Here is a 19,469-nt window from a genome sequence, read left to right as displayed (position 1 = left end):
TGATTCCAGTGATTTATACTAAATGGAAAATCTGGCCTGCTACATGGACTTGCTTGTTAATCTCATCAGTGAATTGCTCACTTAGGGTGGCGGCATACAAAACAAACATCTGTCACCAGACGGCTGCTCTTAAGCTGATCTGTGCAGCACCTGCTTCCTAGTGGCAGAAAGTCTGTGTGCCTAGCTTGCTGCAGTGAAGGGGATTACTTTTTGCCCCTCCGGGGTTTTAAGAACATGTCCCTGAGATACAAACATCTGACTCATAGATAAGAATGGAGGGGAGACAACAGGAAGTGAGAGAAATCTACCTCTTGGAAGGGAAATTCATTCCTGAAAGAATTATTATGGGGGAAGGGGGTCTCCATTGAAGCTTTCGCATCAATCCTTGTTTCAACAATAAGCCAAAATTTTCAAAATCCAATTTTCACAAAAATAGAAAATGAGGTGAAATCTTCAGAACAGGCGCACAGACAGCAAAACAAACACCCAAGGATGTTAAGCAAAGCTATGTTATCCAAAGCTTTGATATAAAAAGCTGGAGTTAAGCTTAAAATGTATCTGTTTTGACTTAGGGCGATTCCAGACAGGGCTTAAACCCACTTTGGAGCAGGTTTAAGTCCCCATGCCCTTCTGAAAGGCCTAGGCTTTCCCAGGGTGCTGTCCCCATTCCCCAACCTCCCCCCCCCCTTCTCAAAGCCTTAAAAGAAAAGAAAAACTGGTTGTCATTAGGCCTCTCTGGAAGTCTCCTGGAGTGTAAACTGGGAAAATTAGAGTTGGATAATATCGTAAGGCTCAATCCCCCAATGAGCCATGGAAACCCACCAGGTGAACTTGGTCAAGGCTAACTCTCTCAGTCTAAGGCCACCTCCACACAGCTGTATAAAAATCACATTGAACTGGATTATATAGCAGTGTGAACTCAGATCGCACAGTTCAAAGCAGATATTATGGATTATCTGCCATTATTTTCTGGGTTATATAGCTGTGTGAGTCCTAAGAAGAAGGCAAAGGCAAAAACACCTCTAAACAAATCTTGCCAAGAAAACTCCTATAATAGATTCACCTTAGGTTTTCCAATAGTCAGAAATTACTTGAGGGCACACAACTACAGCAGTGTGAGTTGAAAGGCATAACTTAACACCATGCATTTCAGCAGCACTTTATTTTGCTACAGTATGAAAAGGGTTAATATATTCCACCTTTTACATAAATATTGCACATAGGAATGAGTTAAAATGGTTTATATGAGATACCTTTTTCTATTAAAGTTCTGAGCCAATGATTGACTCATTTGATCAAATATTTGCATGGTAAAGCTACTTTGAAAAATTCACATAAATATTCATGTTCAATTTTCAGCTTCGTCCACACGGATCTTCACCGGATCATCAGAATCTTGCTCTTGGCTTATTTTCTCAGCTCTGCCAATATCCACCGAATGTATTGGTTTGCCCTAAATTACATTCTGAAATTATATGCAGCGCAAGCATTCCCATCCCACAGCTAGGGCACAGGCTCCTCATTGATTTTTCTGGAAACTCCTGCTGGCTAAAAAAAAGCTAGTGGGAGGATGGGATGTTGCAATGAAAATGTTTTTAGAAAACATTTTTAAAATGCATTAATGTTTGCTATGATAAACACATGTCAAACCAATGGGTTGGAAATCACAAATACTGTTTTTGAAGACCACACCATGATATCATACCGAATTTAAACTTCCTGAATAAAATAATTCTTTTTTAAAAAGCATTCTCCTGCCTCAAATTTGCTCACTAAGGTCCCAAAATGTGATGTAAATGCTCCTGCACTCCCTAAAAACATTTGAGATTTTAAAAAATTTACCCCTGAGGGGCTTCCAAATGTAGTGAAAATGTCCTCTACGTCCCCTACAAATGTACTTTTCCCTTAGGTCTATTGATCTTGAAGCCTGGGATCCTGATGCTGCTCAAATACGTAGTACCTGTGACATTACTTATAAGCCAGACAATTCTCTATCCTAGGGACTGGAATATTTTGATATATATTAAAATATTAGGTAAAGGTAAAGGTTTCCTCTTGACATTAAGTCTAGTCATGTCTGACTCTGGGGGGTGGTGCTCATCTCCATTTCTAAGCCAAAGAGCCAGCATTGTCCATAGACGCCTTCAATGTCATGTGGCCAGCATGTCTGCATGGAGTGCCGTTACCTTCCCGCTGGAGCGGTACCTATTGATCTACTCACATTTGCATGTTTTCAAACTGCTAGATTGGCAGAAGCTGAGGCTAACGGTGGGAGCTCACGCTATCCATGGATCTGAACCACTGACCTTTCAATCAGCAAGTTCAGGAGCTCAGCAGTTTCACCCACTGCACCACCAAGGGCTCATTAAAATATTAATTTCAAAATTTTTCAAAATATTATATTATTCAAGGGAATCCATTTTCTTTACATCTATAGTGGAAACACCAGGGTTGAACTTGACCACTTTGTAGGCACCTTTCTATTGATTATTTACAAGCATGGCCTACAGGCTTCCTCCTTTCAGAAAAGTGATGACCAGGGGCGGCTCAACCATTACGCAAAGTAAGCATTCACAGAATAGTTGATTTTGCCCAGGGGCGCTCTTGAGGCACTCTTGGGGGAAAATAGACTTTGACATATGCGAGTTGTAGTTACAGGGATGTGTAGTTCACCTACAATCAAAGAGCATTCTGAACTCCACCAATGATGGAATTGAACCAAATATGGCACACAGAACCCCCACGATGAACAGAAAATGTACATCAGTGATTGGTTGGGGGGGGGGGGGCAAAATACTGTTTGCTTACCGTTGAAAATTACCTAGGGCCGCCTCTGGTGATGACCACTTGCAAGACTATCCCTTCCCCATAAACCTATTATTCTCTGACTTCTCCATATTCCCTCTCTCCTGAGTCTATGCCATAATATTTCCCCCCTTTAAAAATAGCTTGTGGCTAAAGAGCAACTGTCTCTGTCAGTGGGAAAGGAGGACAGTTTGTTTCCATTGGCCTTTCCTCATTATCTAGAGCTCAACCTACCCATCTAGGCCTCCCCCTCCTACGAATAGAAAGTTCACTATTTAAAATGGTTTGTTTGTAAATACGTGATTTTCACCTATGCCTCCCTTGGGATATCCTGGGGTCCCCTGGGGACCATGGGAAAGAAACAAAATCAGAAGGTCACAGTCAGAAAAAATGTTAGAAACACAGAGAAGCCCTTTCTAGTAGTCCATGTGGGTTTCATTTCATTGTTGGTGTTGCTGCCAGGAGTATGGGCTTGGGCTACTGAGAAATGAGTGCAAAGCTTCCATAGAAAATGTTCAGAGGAAAAAGTGAGATCAAAATACAAAATGCCAGATCACTGAGAATAGGAGAGACTGGGGCGGGCACATTCTGGTGTGTTCAATATTGTCTTGATCACCCATCCCATTCTTTCCAGAAAAACATCTATGATTCTTGCATAAAGACATGTCTGTTTCCTAGCAACTACAGTAGCCCGAGGAAGAGAAAAGGGATATCTGTGTGGCTTGATGCGGGTTGCACTGCATTTGAAATGATCTTGCTGTGGTTTGTGAAGCTTGTTCCCAAGCTTGCATGCACAGGATTGCAGCTCCAATCTTCCTGTGTAACATAAGACTTTTTGGAATAAAATCCTATACAGGTTTATACATCCCATACCCAAAATGCTTGGAAGCAGAAGTGTTTTGAATTTTGGATGTATATATTTTTGGATTTTTTGAATACTTGCATTCACCTATATGTAATAATTGCATATTTCGTAGATGGACTCAAGAGTAAACACAACATTCATTTATGTTTCATGTACACCTTATACGCACAGCCTGAAGGTAATTTGATAAAATATTCTAAATCATTTTATGCATTAATCAATTAATTTCTATACAATGAGTCATCAACAAGCAACAGTGTCCCTATCTCAACCACCCAGTTGGACCATTTGGGAGAATTTTTGATTTGGGAGTCTCAGGGCCTTCCATACAGCCATCTAACCCAGAATATCAGAAAATCCCTCAATATCTGCTTTGAACTGGGATATCTGAGTCCACACTGCCATATATTCCAGTTCAAAGCAGAAAATGTGGGATTTTATTCAGCTGTGTGGAAGGGGCCTTAATTTGTACATATTTACTAAAAAAAAAAATCAGCATTCAAGAATGCTTACTCCTCAGTAAATGTAAGCTGTATTAAAGTGGTTTTATCACTATTTCATTCCTTTGCAAAGCAGCAGTTTTACCTGTCACATTTTCAGTGGTCTATGGCTACTTGAGATTGCATCTTAGGCTGTTGTTGTTCATGCAACTGAAAATAAAACCTATAAATTAACATTTGGTGGGAAAGAAATTATAACCACATGCTTTCTGTTTAAGACAAGTCGTTTATAGGTGTTACATAAGACAGGAGATTATCTTGAATGGAAATGCAAATAACCTTGCTTCATAGCTTCTTTTTACAGAAAACTTGGAGTCAGAGACTGCCTGATAATTTCAGTGGATTGCGTCAGGTATAGAATTATATGAATGAATTACTTTAGAGGAACGTGAAATGAAGACCATAATTCCTTCAAACAGAGGTCTGTGTATGCTTTCCTCTCATGCTACATGCCAAATCTCTCTGGCAACTGGGAAAAACGCTTCCTTACCATTTTATGATTAGAAAGGCAAAAGTGGGAGGGTGAAGGGAACAAAATATCACATTGTCCAAGTCCAAACCTTTGGGAACACCAAAATGAGCTCTTTTGTTCCTGTACACATTCTGGAGACTGTTACCAGCAGCTAAGGTATCAATTGCTAAGAAATCAAAAAGCTCCAAGGCAGTAACAATGGTAGCCATCACATTGTTGTATGCCTTCAGATCATTTCTGACATATGGCAGCTTTAAGCAAACCTATCACAGGTTTTGTGAGGCTGAGAGTGTTATATCTTGCCCAAGGTCACCTGGTGGATTTCCATGGTTGAGCAGAGGACTGAACCCTGGGCTCCAGTCACAGTCAAATGTTAAAACCATGACAATACTCTGACTCTCTGTAGGATGAAATCCATATGTCAACTTATTTCCTATGTATGCACATCAAGGAGAAACAATGAGACAGATATCTGTAGAGATGTCGAGCACTGTTACATCCTTGCACAGATATACATTTTTGTACACTTGCTGTTCCGTTAGGAGTGTGTGTTTGTATGTGTGCCTAAGAGAGAGAAACACTAAAATACAGCAGTTGCTCTATTTCTAGCAAGTGTAGGTGATGTTGCACTTTTATATAAGTGCTTCCTTCCTTTTCTATTCTTTGCTTTTCTGGGCCACAGGTGTTCTATTTCAATTCTTCCTGAAGACACAGCTTTCTTTAGGTTTGTGGTCTGGGGCAAAGTTTCTTTTGCTCTCCATCTATGAGAACCCATCTGAAGTGATAAAAAGCTGACGGATGTGGCAGAAGGTGATTTTTCCACCGAGTCTGGTTTGCACTGATGCTGCTTGTACGGCACCTCCCATGCTTTCACTCTTGAATATGTGTACACACTCTCTTGCATAAACACACAGATCTTTAGGCCTAAACGTAATCCCATAGATGCCAACAATTCCAGTGGCAAAGAAGTTATTTTCTTTCCTCCAATCCCATCCTTTCCAACACAGAGAATATGAGATGAAGACACCAAAGGAGGGAAACTGTGACACACAGACAGAGCAGATAACTCAAGGAAAGTGATATAGATCTCATTGGGTTGAATTTCAAGTGGAAACAGGAAGCCGACTTTATTTATTGATCTGCTTCATTCATATTTATTGATCTACCATAAAGAGAAGGAAGAAGAGTGTGCTAGGTTTCTGGAAATCTCCACTGTATCTATAGTGTTTTATGTGATACTCTTTGTCTTATTAAAAAACTACCCTCATCTTAATAAAAAAAACTATTTACTTTTGCATATAGGTTCCTATAGTGCCATTATTTGGCTTATTGTCCCCCTTTTGCCTAATCCACACACCGTGAGTGGTTCTTTTTTTTCTTTTGTTTTCTTTTTGATCCTCCTCTTCCTCCTGCAAATTCTGCAGCCCTGATACGGTTGGTTTTACTTTTGAGGTCTTTACATATTGTCACACCTAACAATGAAGCTCAATGAAGCTCAATGAAGAACAATGAACAATGATGGCAAAGACATAATATAATGTACTATTGTATAAAGAGTTAGTACATTGCTCTTTGATTACATTTAGTCTCATCTCATTGAAATGTTATGTGAATTAGCTAGCTGTTGTGCACAACAGTGAGAGCACTGGATGGGCCTTTCCACCCAGAATTTCAAGCTAAATAATCCACAATATCTGCTTTGAACTGGGTTATCTGAGTCCACGCTGCCATATAATCCAGTTCAATGTGGATTTTATACAGCTACGTGGAAGAGGCCGATGAGATCTTCCCTGTTTACACACTGAGGCATAGTTTCCTCTCCTTAACTCCTGGTCATGCAAACACATGTGAGTTTGTGTTCAGCTTACTTTTAAACCAAGCTGACATGATTCTAAAAATGCCATCACTATACTAGATGATAGGTAATTTTAGATGTGTGGGGTGAGAATTACCTCTATTGACCTGAACTGAATAAGGGGAGCTTCTTGCTTGCTCTTTGTAGCCTCTGCACTGATTCCTATGTTTTGTTTGAGCATTAATTCTCTAACGTGCTACTGTCCACAGCCTTCATAACAGAATATTTTGACCTCTCCGAACAGAATATTTTGACCTCTGGTGAATTTACAGGACATAAACCCCAAAGCATGAGATAACCACTGTTTGGAAATGTTACATTCTGAGGTCACGAAGGAGGATAATGACGATGACAATGGCTTCAGTTACATATTCATTATTTCTTTTTCTGTATGTCAGGAGAGACTTGAAAAACTGCAAGTCGTTTCTGGTGTGAGAGAATTGATGTCTGCAAGGACATTGCACAGGAGACACCCGGATGTTTTACCATCCTCTAGGAGGCTTCTCTCATGTCCCTGCATGAGAAGCTGGAGCTGACAGATGGGAGCTCACCCCGCTCCCCAGATTCGAACCACAGTCCTACCAGCACAAGGGTTTAACCCATTGTGCCACCGGGGGCTCCTATATTCCTTACTAACAATCCTGGAGAAAGGACATTATTGTTGTGTTACAATGAAATCAGTATCAGGTGTATTACTAAGTTTAACATTGCCCACTAGATGGCAATAAGGGCTGTAGAAGGACATCTGTCTGCTATCTCTACCATCATGGGTGAAAGAAAGTATAGCAGCATCTAATCTATCACAAGTATCAAACAGATCAAAATCTCAGAATGCAGATCTGGGTTTATCTTCTTTATTTTGAAGTCAGGTACATCCATGCCATAGTATTTCCAGTTTCTATGTACAGATATGAAAGCTAGACAGTAAGAAAGCTAACAAGAAATCAGCTCATTTGAAGTGTGGTGCTGGAGGAGAGTTTTACAGATACCAGACTGCCAACACCCCCCCAACCCCCCCCCCCCCCAAAAAAACAAACAAACAAAGAAATGAATGGGCCTGATAGCAAATCAAGACCAAACTTTCACTGGATTCCAAAATGGCAAACAAAGGTTATCACACTTTGGATGTATTGTGAGACAACATCCCTCATTTGAAAGCAAAATGCTCAATAAAGTTGAAGGCAGTAACAAAAGAGGGAATTAGCATAACAGGTAGTGTGACTGGATCAACGAAGTCATGGACCTGAATTTGTAAGGCCAGAGCTACTGATAACCCAAGCTCATTGAAGACTCTCATTCACAGGGCAGTCGTACATTGAAACTGACTTCACAGCGCATAATAAGAATTAAAGTATTTTTAAAAGAACATTATAACAGCATGCAAAATTAAACAATCGTCAATATAAATTGCTTACAATAAGCAATGATGTGAGTCTAAATCAGGGCTCAGACAAGGCATAACTTTGGAATCCAGCATTGATACTAGGTGCTTTTTGGGAGCTGCAGTCCAAAAATGAGAGAATAATTTTACCTAGTTCTGTTCTTAATTGGCTTTTTTGTTTATTTTTGTTTAGAGACAAAAAGGCAAAATGCTCCTCACTACCTGATGCCCAGAAATATATAAAAGGCATTCAAGGATGTTCAAGGTTGCTCGGCTGGCACTGTTGCAGACAGAGTGCACCGACTCTTGTGAGACCTTTGATCTAGCAAGGCTCTCTCAGAAATAAAGAAAGGATCAGAGCAAACAGGACATAGATCTTCATAATGATGTAAAATTGTCAGAAGGATAAAGGCCTCTCTATTTGTCTGGTGCCTAAAGTTCCACAGTCGCCATCCAGATGCCTGTGGAAAGCCCATGAGGAGGGCACAAACAGAATAGCAGCCTTCTATTCATGTGGCCCAATAATTGTTTTCAAAGGTATTATTGCATTGATGCAATCTGTGGAAGGCCATCATTATATGCCACTGCATTATCATCATATTGAGCCTAATTCTGTTGCCACGATGGGCAACAAAAAAGTACACAACAAGGACATGAGTAATATTACATCTTTCTGGTTGTGTTTCCCTGGCAACTGGCATTGTTCAGATGCCTACTGCCTCCTACATTGGCGATAATATACAGCCATTATGCCTAGTAGCAATTGACAACCTTCTACAGTTTTCCTAATCACTTTTTAAAACTGTCCAGGCTGATGTCTATCACCACCTCATGTGACAGTGATTGTTATAGTTTCGTACTGAATGAAGAGGTACAGCCTTTTGTCTCTTCTCAGTCTCTTCTCACTGAGCATCAATGAATGATCCCAAGAACCCATTCACATTCACTGTCCCCAGTGGTGCAGTGGGTTAAACCCCTGTCCCGGCAGGACTGAAGACCGACAGGTCACAGGTTCGAATCCTGGGAGAGCATGGATGAGCTCCTTCTATCAGCTCCAGCTCTTCATGCAGGGACATGAGAGAAGCCTCCCACAAGCATGATAAAACATCAAAACATCTGGGCATCCCCTGAGCACATCCTTGCAGATGGCCAATTCTCTCACACCAGAAGTGACTTGCAGTTTCTCAAGTCGCTCCTGACACGACAAAAAAAAAATCACACAATTATAGTGCTATTATTTCACCCTAATTGCCAATCGTATCCTATGGAAACATGGGATTTGTAGTTGGATCAGAGGCAGCAAAGGAACTATATGGCTGAGGATTCTAATGGACCCTCCCTCAACTGCAAATCCCAGGATTTTATACATAGGACTATGGCCGTTAACGTGGAACAATAGAGCCAGAATTCTGTAGGGTAAATAGGCTCTAGGTTCTAGTATTATGACAGACAGGGAAAAATCTCCCTATTAATATTTGCCTCACCATTCATAATTTTATGTAACTCTAGCATACTTTCCCCCCCTCTTTTTCTAAACAAAATAGTCCCAAATATTGTAACTATTCCTTGTAGGGTCATTGGTTAAGGTCGACTGAAACATTATGTCAAAGTTACATAGAAAATCCGCCGACATGTTCCCATTCTCCTCCTGTGAATTGTTACATTGCAGGCTGGAGGGAATTGTAACATGCCCCTGAATAATTTCTGTTTCATTCTCTTCCATGAATTATTGTATATACCTCAGAGCAGTTTCTCTTGGATTGCAGAGATCTTTTGCATGCATTGTCTCCAGAGACTTAACCAGCGGAGAGCTTCCCTCCCTTGAGGGAGAAGGTGATGTTCAGCATAAATAACTTCCAGTTGAGAGGTGGCGTGGATGTTATTATTCCAGACAGCACCAAGAATCCACAGAGTTTCTGCTGGAGGATAGGATGTGTAGGTTTTATTTCTGGAATGCAGGTTGAAAAAAGGTAGAGATATATTTGTACCGACTCAACATCTGCTCTCTGTCCATGGAGAATGCACCACTGAGTATTCTTGTTGTTTTAACTCTGATTCTCTTTGCAGTAAATTCTCTTTGCAGTCTCTACCCCTCCCTCATATCTGGCCTAGTGCTTTGTTTCAGAGAGAATAACATATGGAAGAGGGGAGGGGGATGAATACATTCTAAAGATAACATTTGTGTGTCTTTTATGTTCTTCCATTTCTCACAAAGATCAAGCACGTTTAACATGTGCTTGCAGATATTGTGTAAAGTACTAATCCTAGTTCCCTGAAGATGGCATAGAAGCTAAAACTGACTTCTATGGAGAGCCAACTCTTTTTGACACAGACCAGCAGTGAGCAACCTGTGCTGTTTGGGGGCTATTTTTGCTTTACTGTGGACTTTGGGGGGCTATCCGTCTGCCTCCAATATAACAGGAAAACAAATAGGCTGTAAGTGCATCATTTATCACTTTTATATAACATTTTGGTCTTTGGGACCCATTTTAAGCTAAAAAAGACCATAAAAACACAAAAAGTTACCAGCTAATCCAGGCATGCACAAACTTTCTAACTTGGGGGCTGCATGAGGAACTGGAGCTGCCAGAGCGGGATGGGTGGGCTGGGAGAGAGGGGGTTCTCCCCAAATCCCCTCCCTGTTCCTTCCTCCCCTTCCTCTTCTCTTTTAGAGGCAGAAAGTGAAGGAAAGATGGGAAATGTTTGGATCCCAAAAGGGTTAGCCTTGGTCAGGAGGAGATGGTGGACAGGAGAGAAAATGTGCATCCATTAGACCCTGTATTGCCTACTCCCAATATAGAATCATAGAATCGTAGAATTGGAAGAGATCCCCAAAGGCCATCCAGTCCAACCCCCCTGCCATGCAGGAAGGCACAACCAAAACACTTGTGATAGACAGCCCCTGCAGAAAAGCCTCCAGAGAAGGAGACTCCACCACACTCCGAGGCAGCCTACACTAATCTCCAACAGCTCTTACTCTCTGGAAGGTTTTCCTAACCTTTTTCAGTCAAATCTCTTTTCTTGACATTCGAACCCATTGCTCCCTTGTGCCCTGGAGCAGCAGAAAGTCAGTTTTTCCCCTCCTCCTCAATGGGACACCCTTTTAAATCTTGAAGCATGATTCTCATGTTCCCTCTCTACCTTCTCCTCTCCCAACTAAACATCCCCCAGGAGGAAAGGAGAAAGGAAAAAGAGAAGGAAGGGAGGAAGAGAAGGATGGAAGGAAGGAATAGTGGAAGGGAATGGAGGAAAGGAGGGAAGGGAGAGAGAGAGGAAAGACAAAAGAGAGGGAGGGAATGAAGGAAGTAGAAAAAGAGAGAGGGAAAGAGGGAGGAAAGAGGGAAGGAAGGATGAAAGGGTTGGTGAAAATTGAATTCAAAGTGCAAAAGTATTTTGCACAGAATGAACATAGCAGGATGGCGAGATCAGGAGAGAGCAGAATCCTCCCTCTCCCAGTATGCTCAGGCAAAAGCAAACTGCTGCAGCTTCTCCTACTTTTACTGCCTTGACTGCAGTCTGATGCTGCTTGATCATATGTGTACCAATTTTCATCTGTGAAATGTTAGAAAATTTGAGGGGTGAATTCCCGTCAAATCATACCACTATTCAAAGCTGATCATGTTGGATCTGTGTGCCAGGTCTGGTCTAGATCCATTGTTGGGTTCATGGTGTTCTTTGATTATGGGTGAACCACAACTCCAAACATCGTGGGTCAATTCGCCTGAAACCCTGCCAGTACTTCAAGTTGGTCATGTTGGGTATGTGTCCTAAGTTTGGTTCAGAACCATTGTTGGTGGGAGTCACAGGGCTCTCTGGATGTGGGAGCCATTTTGGAAAATGCATAGATACATACAAACACATTTTCATTTTTATTATGTACTATCTTAGATACCCTTCTCCTGGTTCATCAATTTCTCGTGCCAGGAGGACTGTAGAGAGAGGCTTGTGTTGCTGGCAGGCCTATCCGGTAAGTTTGGAGACCAAAATGAGGGGCTTTGAGGTGGCTTCATGCCATCCAGATTTGACTCGGGATGGCATGTAGCCACCTCCGCATCTGGGAAAGCTTGGGTTTGGGTTGGGGGTGGGGACTATAAACATTACGAAAGCGGGTTACTTTAGTCTGGAAGCACCCTGTGTTGTGCAGTATATGGCTCACCTGCCACTTCAGAAACAAGCTCACACACAAGCTCCTGTTTCACAGAGAAGAAAAACTAATTCATTATGAGCTAAATAATTAGTGCTCATCAGGGGCACCTCATTCCCCCATATTAGGGAGAAACTCAAATTGAGAAAGAAGCAACAGACCTGAGACAACAGCAAGGGAAAACATAGGCGGGTTAAAATGGAAAGTGTTTCTGCTTGGCCTCCCTGTAAAATTTCATAAATGAATCAAAGCAATAGCAAGACAAATGCCTCATCCAGACTTACTCTTCTTCAGTATCAAGCCTGTGCTTTAATGTTTACATCTGACTGGGAATTCATTTACAGCCATGTGCATTAGGGACATTGCGGTCAACAGAACTGTGGTATCAAAATACAAACACATATGATATATAATTCCCTGTGTACAATGTAAGTGAAGACCAATCCTCTAAAATGCTATTCCAGTTTTCTTTAGCTGAAGCAACAATGACATCTAATTTCAACAACAGTACTGACATCTAATCCTGGGCAGAAACTTTAAATCCTCCCAGGAAATTCAAGCACTCATTGCCAATAAATAAGAGCTCTTCCCAATGAAAACAATGTCTTTATGAATTCTGCCAGTGGGGATCTTCTCTCTAGAATAAGAACCAGGTTAGATTCTGCCTCTCTTGCATCATACAAATTGCATTGTAGAAGTTGCTGGTGATGTAGCATAGTTGGTGGTGATTGGTTTGTGCTTATTTTGCATCAGCTGTCTATATTCTGAAGCTTGAACCCAAGTCCTGGGGTCTTAAGAAGACCTATCTCAGCTATTTCAAGATGATATATCACCCTCTGGCAAAACAAAAACAAGTAAGGGAAATCTCAGATTAGAATACAATATATTCTTCTCTATAAGCAGCAAGAATTGAGAAGTTGTGTCTCTATGTGAGTACATTATATTTCTAGGTGATCCTTGAGGGTAGGAGTTGGTTCTGGAATTTCCTGGCCTTCTTTCAAAATGCTGGATCCTCACGGCTGAGGTAATGTGACCATAAGGGCCCAGCAGTCCACACAATCTTGACCATCTTTGGCTGTTTCTGAAGGAGGGCATAGCTAGAAACAGATGGCACAGCATCCCTGCAGCAAGCTGCCCTCTTAAGGCCACATGTCATCATAATCGCTGCTGTTGAGGGAGCCGTTCCCAGGCCCAGCCTCACGGTTCACCAAAGGTCTGGAAAAAGCTGTCAACCCTGAAGCAAATGAATGAGAAGCACAGTTGGGTCAGTAGCCAGGAAGCAGAAGGACACGTCTCTGAAGAAAGATGCTGATATTTGATGACCTAACTTTCCAGCTGTGTCACTTTGTTGGGGGAAACTTACTGGTAATGAGGGGAGAAAATGGGTGCTGCATGTAGGTGGGTAAGCTCTGAAACTTGTCAGTTTGAGAAATTTTGTTCTGCCTGGCCATTGTTGAAATTGTGAAGCCATGGACCATAATACACAAATGTCTATACTGGTGATGGATTACCCATTAATTGTCTCATATATGCATTTTTTGTCTAAGCAGGTATGGCTATTCACAGCCTATGGCCGTGCCTCACAAGCAACTCTACTGAATTTTAAGCGAAATTTTGTCAACTCTTTTCACCTAGTTTGATATGGAACTTTTTTTACCTTTAATGTTATCTTTCACAAAGAAAGTTTGTTTAATTAATTTATATCTACGTTTTCCCTTGGGACCTAGGATGGCTTACAACAAGCAAAAACTAAGAACAACTAAAATCTTATTATATTGTCAAAGGTTTACATGACCAGAATCACTGAGTTGTTGTACATTTTTCAGGCTGTATGGCCATGTTCAAGAAACATTCTCTCCTGATGTTTTGCCTGTATCTATGGCAGGCAACCTCAGAGGTTGTGAGATCTGTTGGAAACTAGGGAAATTGGGTTTATATATCTGTGGAAAGTCCAGGGTGGGAGAACTCTTGTCTCTTGGAGGTAGGTGTGAATGTTTCAATTAGCCACCTTGATTAGCATTTAATGGCCTAGCAGTTTCAAGGTGTGGCTTCTTACTGCCTGGGGGAATCCTTTGTTGAGAGGTGATTAGCTGTCCCTAATTGTTTCTTGTCTGGAGTTCCCATTTTCAATGTTGTTGTTTTTTTTTTTTACTGTTATTGATTTTATAGTTTTTTTTAATACTGGTAGCCAGATTTTGTTCATTTTCATGGCTTCTTCCTTTCTGTTGAAATTGTCCACATTGATTAAATGCTAATCAAGGTGGCCAATTGAAACATTCACACCTACCTCCAACAGACAAGTGTTGTTTCTCCCACCCTGGGCATTCCACAGATATATAAACCCAATTTTCCTAGTTTCCAACAGATCCCACAACTTCTGAGGATGCCTGCCATTGATGCAGGCAAAATGTCAGGAGAGAATGCTTCTGGAACATGGCCATACAGCCCAGAAAACTTACCACAACCTAAAATCTTATTGTTGCATGTTTTTAAGTCAAAAGCACACCTAAATATTTAAAAAGCTTGTGCCTACTGGTGGAATGAGAGTACAGGGGTGGGGGCAATTGACCGTCACAATAAAAGTGTCACATACTGAAAAATCCTTCAGCAATTGGCACCTGATATAACTTGTAAAAGCCCTGACCTACAAGAATGGCAATAAACACCTTTGATTCGCAAACCAGTGCAGCAAAGTCTGGTGAAAGGAATTATTTCTAACATGTTGGCCATTCAAGGCTCAACCCATTATTTGTTTTAGGAATACTGAATACCTATTCCACATCAGAAATTAAAGTAAAGACCTTCTAAAAGCCCTGTCTTATCCCACATCTTGTCCCTCTAATGCTTAAAAATGGAATAATAGTGTTTTACATTGTGAGGACTCCAGGTGAGCAAATAAATCTACTAGTTAATTGAAAGCTTGATGTTTCCATTCACAACATTGCTGCACTTCACCTTCAAAAGGCTCCTTTCCTGGTTGGTCTCCGTTGTATTCTGATCTTTGGAAGTTTTCGTACCATTCTGAATCTCCAGAAGATGTGCTCTCACTGTCTTCTGCTGGAAAAAAAAACATGGATATGCTGAGCCAGGGACCCTAAAGTACTCAACATTGGCAGATAATGTTGAAGGAGGGCAAATTTCTTTTTCCAACTATTTTCACTGAAACACCCAAAGACTTTTCTAAGCACAGTGTGTACCTTGAAGGGTCCTCCATTTGTTCAATGACATTTTCCTACCAAGTAGGCATGCATAGGAGAGATTGCAAATTTTCACCTTCTTGTAGATTGTGGCCCTTCAAAGCTGGATCCTTGGTCTCGCTTCCATTGTGCACAGCAGAAATGCCTAAATTGCATGGAGAAAGGTGTTCCTCAGCTGCTCGATGTCGAAGAGAATCTGGAAATGGTGGCCAAAGAGACATCAGAGACAGATGCTTTAAAAAGCAGATATCAGTAAGATTGTCGCATTCCTCCTTGAAATAGCTCCTTATCTTTTAACACCTTTGCCTAGAAAGATCTACAGCAGTGCTTCTCAACCTGTGGGTCCTCAGGTGTTTTGGCCTACAACTCTCAGAAATCCCAGCCGGTTTACCAGCTGTTAGGATTTCTGGGAGTTGAAGGCCAAAACATCTGGAGACCCCAAGGTTGAGAACCTCTGATCTACAGACTATCATCTTACTCAGAATTTGGGAAAGTTCTGTTCATCCTATATTGTGCCTTTTTCCCACATCGGGACTTAAAGTGATGTACAAAATGAAGAAAACTACAATCAAGTCACCTTATAGTTAAAAACATATACAAACATTGTGGTTAAAACATTATTACACTAATAATAAAATATGTAAAACATTAAAAAAAACTGTACAACACCATAATACTTATTTTATAAAATTGAAAATCAGCTCCAAAAAGCTAGTGAGAATAGAAATGCCTCAACATACCATTGACAATATATATATAAGGAAGGAGCAAGTCTAATTGCCTTAGGAAAGGAGTAACCACAGAGAAGCTCTTCTCCTACATCTCCACCAAATGTGCCTGTGCAGGAGAAGGGACAGAGAGAAGTGGCTCCCATAGAGATGTCAGAGTGTAGGTAGACATATGGAAATACCTGAGCTGTGTAAGACTCACTTGTCTTTTTAGGATGTCTACAGGTCCTAGAACTCCCCAGCCAGCACATTCATTGACCATGTTGGCTGAAGGATTGTGGGAACTGTAGTTCCAAAAATAACTGTTGAAAGCTCCAACTAGTACTTGGAGACATCAGTACAATCTGCATGCTGCAGTGATCACAGATAGTGTGTTTTGTCTGAAAATGTACACGTCTTTTGTATAACTAACACTGTTTTTTGTATAACTAACACTGTAGGAGGTGGCCCTAGCTTCTGGGGTCTGTAGAAGGCCAAGTTTCATACTCAAGAACAGAAAAGGCACCAGGTCTCCTGGAAAGAGCAACTCTTCAGGTTTGCAAGCCATCAGACATGTTGGAGAAGGAGCGGTGTCATTTTCCTCGCTCTTTTTAGTCCCATAGGGTGTGTGTGCATCTGTGTGTGTGTGTGTGTGAGGTGGGGGGGGGGGTTACATATCATATTCCCCCTTGAAGGAATCACACCACCTTAGGAAAATTTAGATTATAAAAGTGTCACTCAGGGAAGAAATAAACATGCGCTCCCTGAGCATCACATTTCAGTGCTTCCTGGAGCCTTTTACATTAAATACATTAAATATGTCTTGGATCTTCGGCAGAAAATCTGTCTGGGCCTTGAAGAGCCTGCAGATGTCTGTGGGGCAGCAAGATACTCACTGTAGAAAGTGGAGAGTGCCACAGGCGGCTTGTCACTGAAATCATAGCGTTCATAGTCAGACTCAGAATCCTCACTAATAGGTGATGGTTTTACTGGCATTGCTGAAAAAGAGAACATCAACATTATGATGGCAAAAGCAACCCAGAACACTATCTAACAAAATTTGAAAAGATTTCTATTCCTGGTTTGAAAGTGTTGTTTCTTGTTTAATGGTGTGATACTTTGAAAGTAGTTGTTATACTACAGAAACTTCATTTTTATGGCTGCCACAAACTATGTTGAATTGGTTGAGACTTGGGGATATATTCATTGAAAAACTATTGCAAAATGTGCTGCAGGATGTCCCACAAAGCTTTGGCAGTTTAGTAAACCTTTTCCATGTTTTTATGATAGAATCAATTAGGAAATGGCATTTATAACCCAGAAACAAAAATCATGTTACATAGTGGCATTTGTTAAAACCAGCACTATATATCTCCCCTTATGTTGACAAAATGTTTTATAGTACTAGAAGTCAGACTGAAGACTCTCAATTACAAAAGTCTGTGGGAAAACAAATGTTATCAACATTTATTGCCAGCTGGAAACATTTCCCGAAGAATAGGAATAACAGGAATGTATAGGCTGAGCATCCCTTATCTAGAATTCTGAAATCCAAAATACTCCAAAATCCAAAATTGCCCACATGGGTAGCCATGATATGAGCCCCTTGTGTATTGTGCTCAATATTATTAAAATATGGTGTATAACGGTGCTCCAGGCAGTCATGCTGACCACATGACCTTAGAGGTATCTAAGGACAATGCTGACTCTTCGGCCTAAAGATGGAGATGAGCACCACTCCCCAGAATCGGACACAACTAGACTTAATATCGGGGCAAACCTTTAGCTTTACTATGGTGTAAAAAGTTACCTTGAGGTTATGTGTAAAGGGTATATATCAAACACAAATTAATTTTGTGTTTAGACTTAGGTCCTATCTCCAAAGATATCTCATTTTGCATATGTAAGTGTTCCAAATGCCAGGGGAAAAAAACCCCTCAAAATACCGACGACTTCTGGCCCCAAGGGATACTCAACCTGTATTCATCAAGGTTGTCATGTCCCAAAAGATACCAAGTTTTTTGTTCTGTTTTTCTGTGGCCCCTTAAAAACAGACAAATGCATAATAGCACATTTTGAAAACATTACAGGGCAGAGGGAAGTGAAATGCAAGAAATACAGACTGCAGGACATATGTTAAAGCTCAAAATAATTACAGTATTGCCATTCATAAAACACTGTACTACATACATACTGGGATTGTTACTGCTATTGAGATATATATTTATCTTGAGTTCTGCATGCTAGATGTTATGCCTGTAAACTTATTCTGGAATCTGTATATCACACACACACACATTCATCCTTAAGAAGAGAATTATTAATTTATGGTAAACCCAGGTAGAAGCAAGAGGATGGTTCCCATAAAAAAATAACATTTGGACTTCTCAAGGCCGAATTCAGAATGTGCCCTTCCTGCAATTTACCATTTACAGCATAATGCAATAATGCAGTATCAATTCTATCCATAATGGATGGAATTTTTGTAAGGGGTGGGGGGGGGGGGAGTAGCCTTTATTTAGGAGAAAGCTACACACACTACTCTCTCAGCATTAAAAAAAAAGTGATGCACTCAAGCTAATAAGAGATGTGTTTATAATGCAAGCACTATAAAGCACGGGCTTTATGGCCATGTTCTAGAGGCATTTTCTCCTGACATTTCGCCTGCATCTATGGCAAGCATCCTCAGAGGTAGTGAAGTCTATTGGAACTAGGAAAGTGGGTTTATATATCTGTAGAATGACCAGGGTGGGGCAAAGAACTCTTGTCTGTTGGAGCTAGGTGTGAATGTTTCAACTGACCACCTTGATTAGCATTTGATGGCCTGGCAGTGCCTGTGGCAATCTTTTGTTGAGAGGTGATTAGATGTGCCTGATTGTTTCCCCTCTGTTGTTTTGCTGTTGTAATTTTAGAGTTTTTTTAATACTGGTAATTTTTGGTTCTGATTGTGAATCTGAAGCACAAACTAAAGTCTAGTGCAGTGGTTCTCAACCTGTGGGTCACCAGGTGTTTTGGCCTACAACTCCAGAAATCCCAGCCAGTTTACCAAAACATCTGGGGACCCACAGATTGAGAACCACTGGTCTAGTGACTTTCAGGTCAGGTGTGAACCCCAATTTCTCAGACTGAGCAATAGTGAAATGTGCACAAGAGAGTTTGTTGCTTTCTTGTTATGGCTCAACACTGCAAAGAGCTTAGCTGGCAAAAGGTTTAGCAATTTTTAAAAAAGCATGCACAATAAATGAGCATATTTTCTTTAAATTACTGGAGCTCTGCTCCTATGATTAGTCTTTGCGCTATGGCATCATTGTCCCCCTCCTGTTGTGAGAAGTGTTCAAACCAAAATAAGACTGTGGGGAAAATATTTCTTGGATTGGAAGAATTAACCAAACCACAAGGGAATTCTGGAAGTAGTCCAAACGAGTACTGTTCACAATCTGTGACCAAGCTACATGAAATGTTTAAAGTGACTTTGCATTTAACCTACAAGGTTTCATTTCACTTTAGGGAGGAGAAAACCTATCGCCTGATAAAATACCAACT

At 40.9% G+C, this 19,469-nt stretch overlaps 1 protein-coding gene across 1 annotated transcript in view; it reads right to left on the bottom strand.

Moving 5' to 3' along the window:
* Positions 1-12,888: 12,888 nt before the first annotated feature.
* CD6 (CD6 molecule) overlaps positions 12,889-19,469 on the bottom strand; it is a 55,771-nt gene continuing 49,190 nt past the window's right edge. The window contains exons 8-11 of the mRNA XM_067463223.1: positions 16,823-16,924; positions 15,296-15,415; positions 14,978-15,076; positions 12,889-13,256 (exon numbers count right to left, since the gene is read on the bottom strand). Coding sequence (XP_067319324.1) covers positions 13,162-13,256; positions 14,978-15,076; positions 15,296-15,415; positions 16,823-16,924 — 416 coding nt within the window. The 3' untranslated portion in view covers positions 12,889-13,161. The remainder of the gene's footprint in view (positions 13,257-14,977; positions 15,077-15,295; positions 15,416-16,822; positions 16,925-19,469) is intronic.

Source organism: Anolis sagrei, chromosome 1, assembly GCF_037176765.1.
Source record: "Anolis sagrei isolate rAnoSag1 chromosome 1, rAnoSag1.mat, whole genome shotgun sequence".
NCBI lineage: Eukaryota > Metazoa > Chordata > Lepidosauria > Squamata > Dactyloidae > Anolis > Anolis sagrei.
This window is presented reverse-complemented; position numbering and strand designations above follow the sequence as displayed.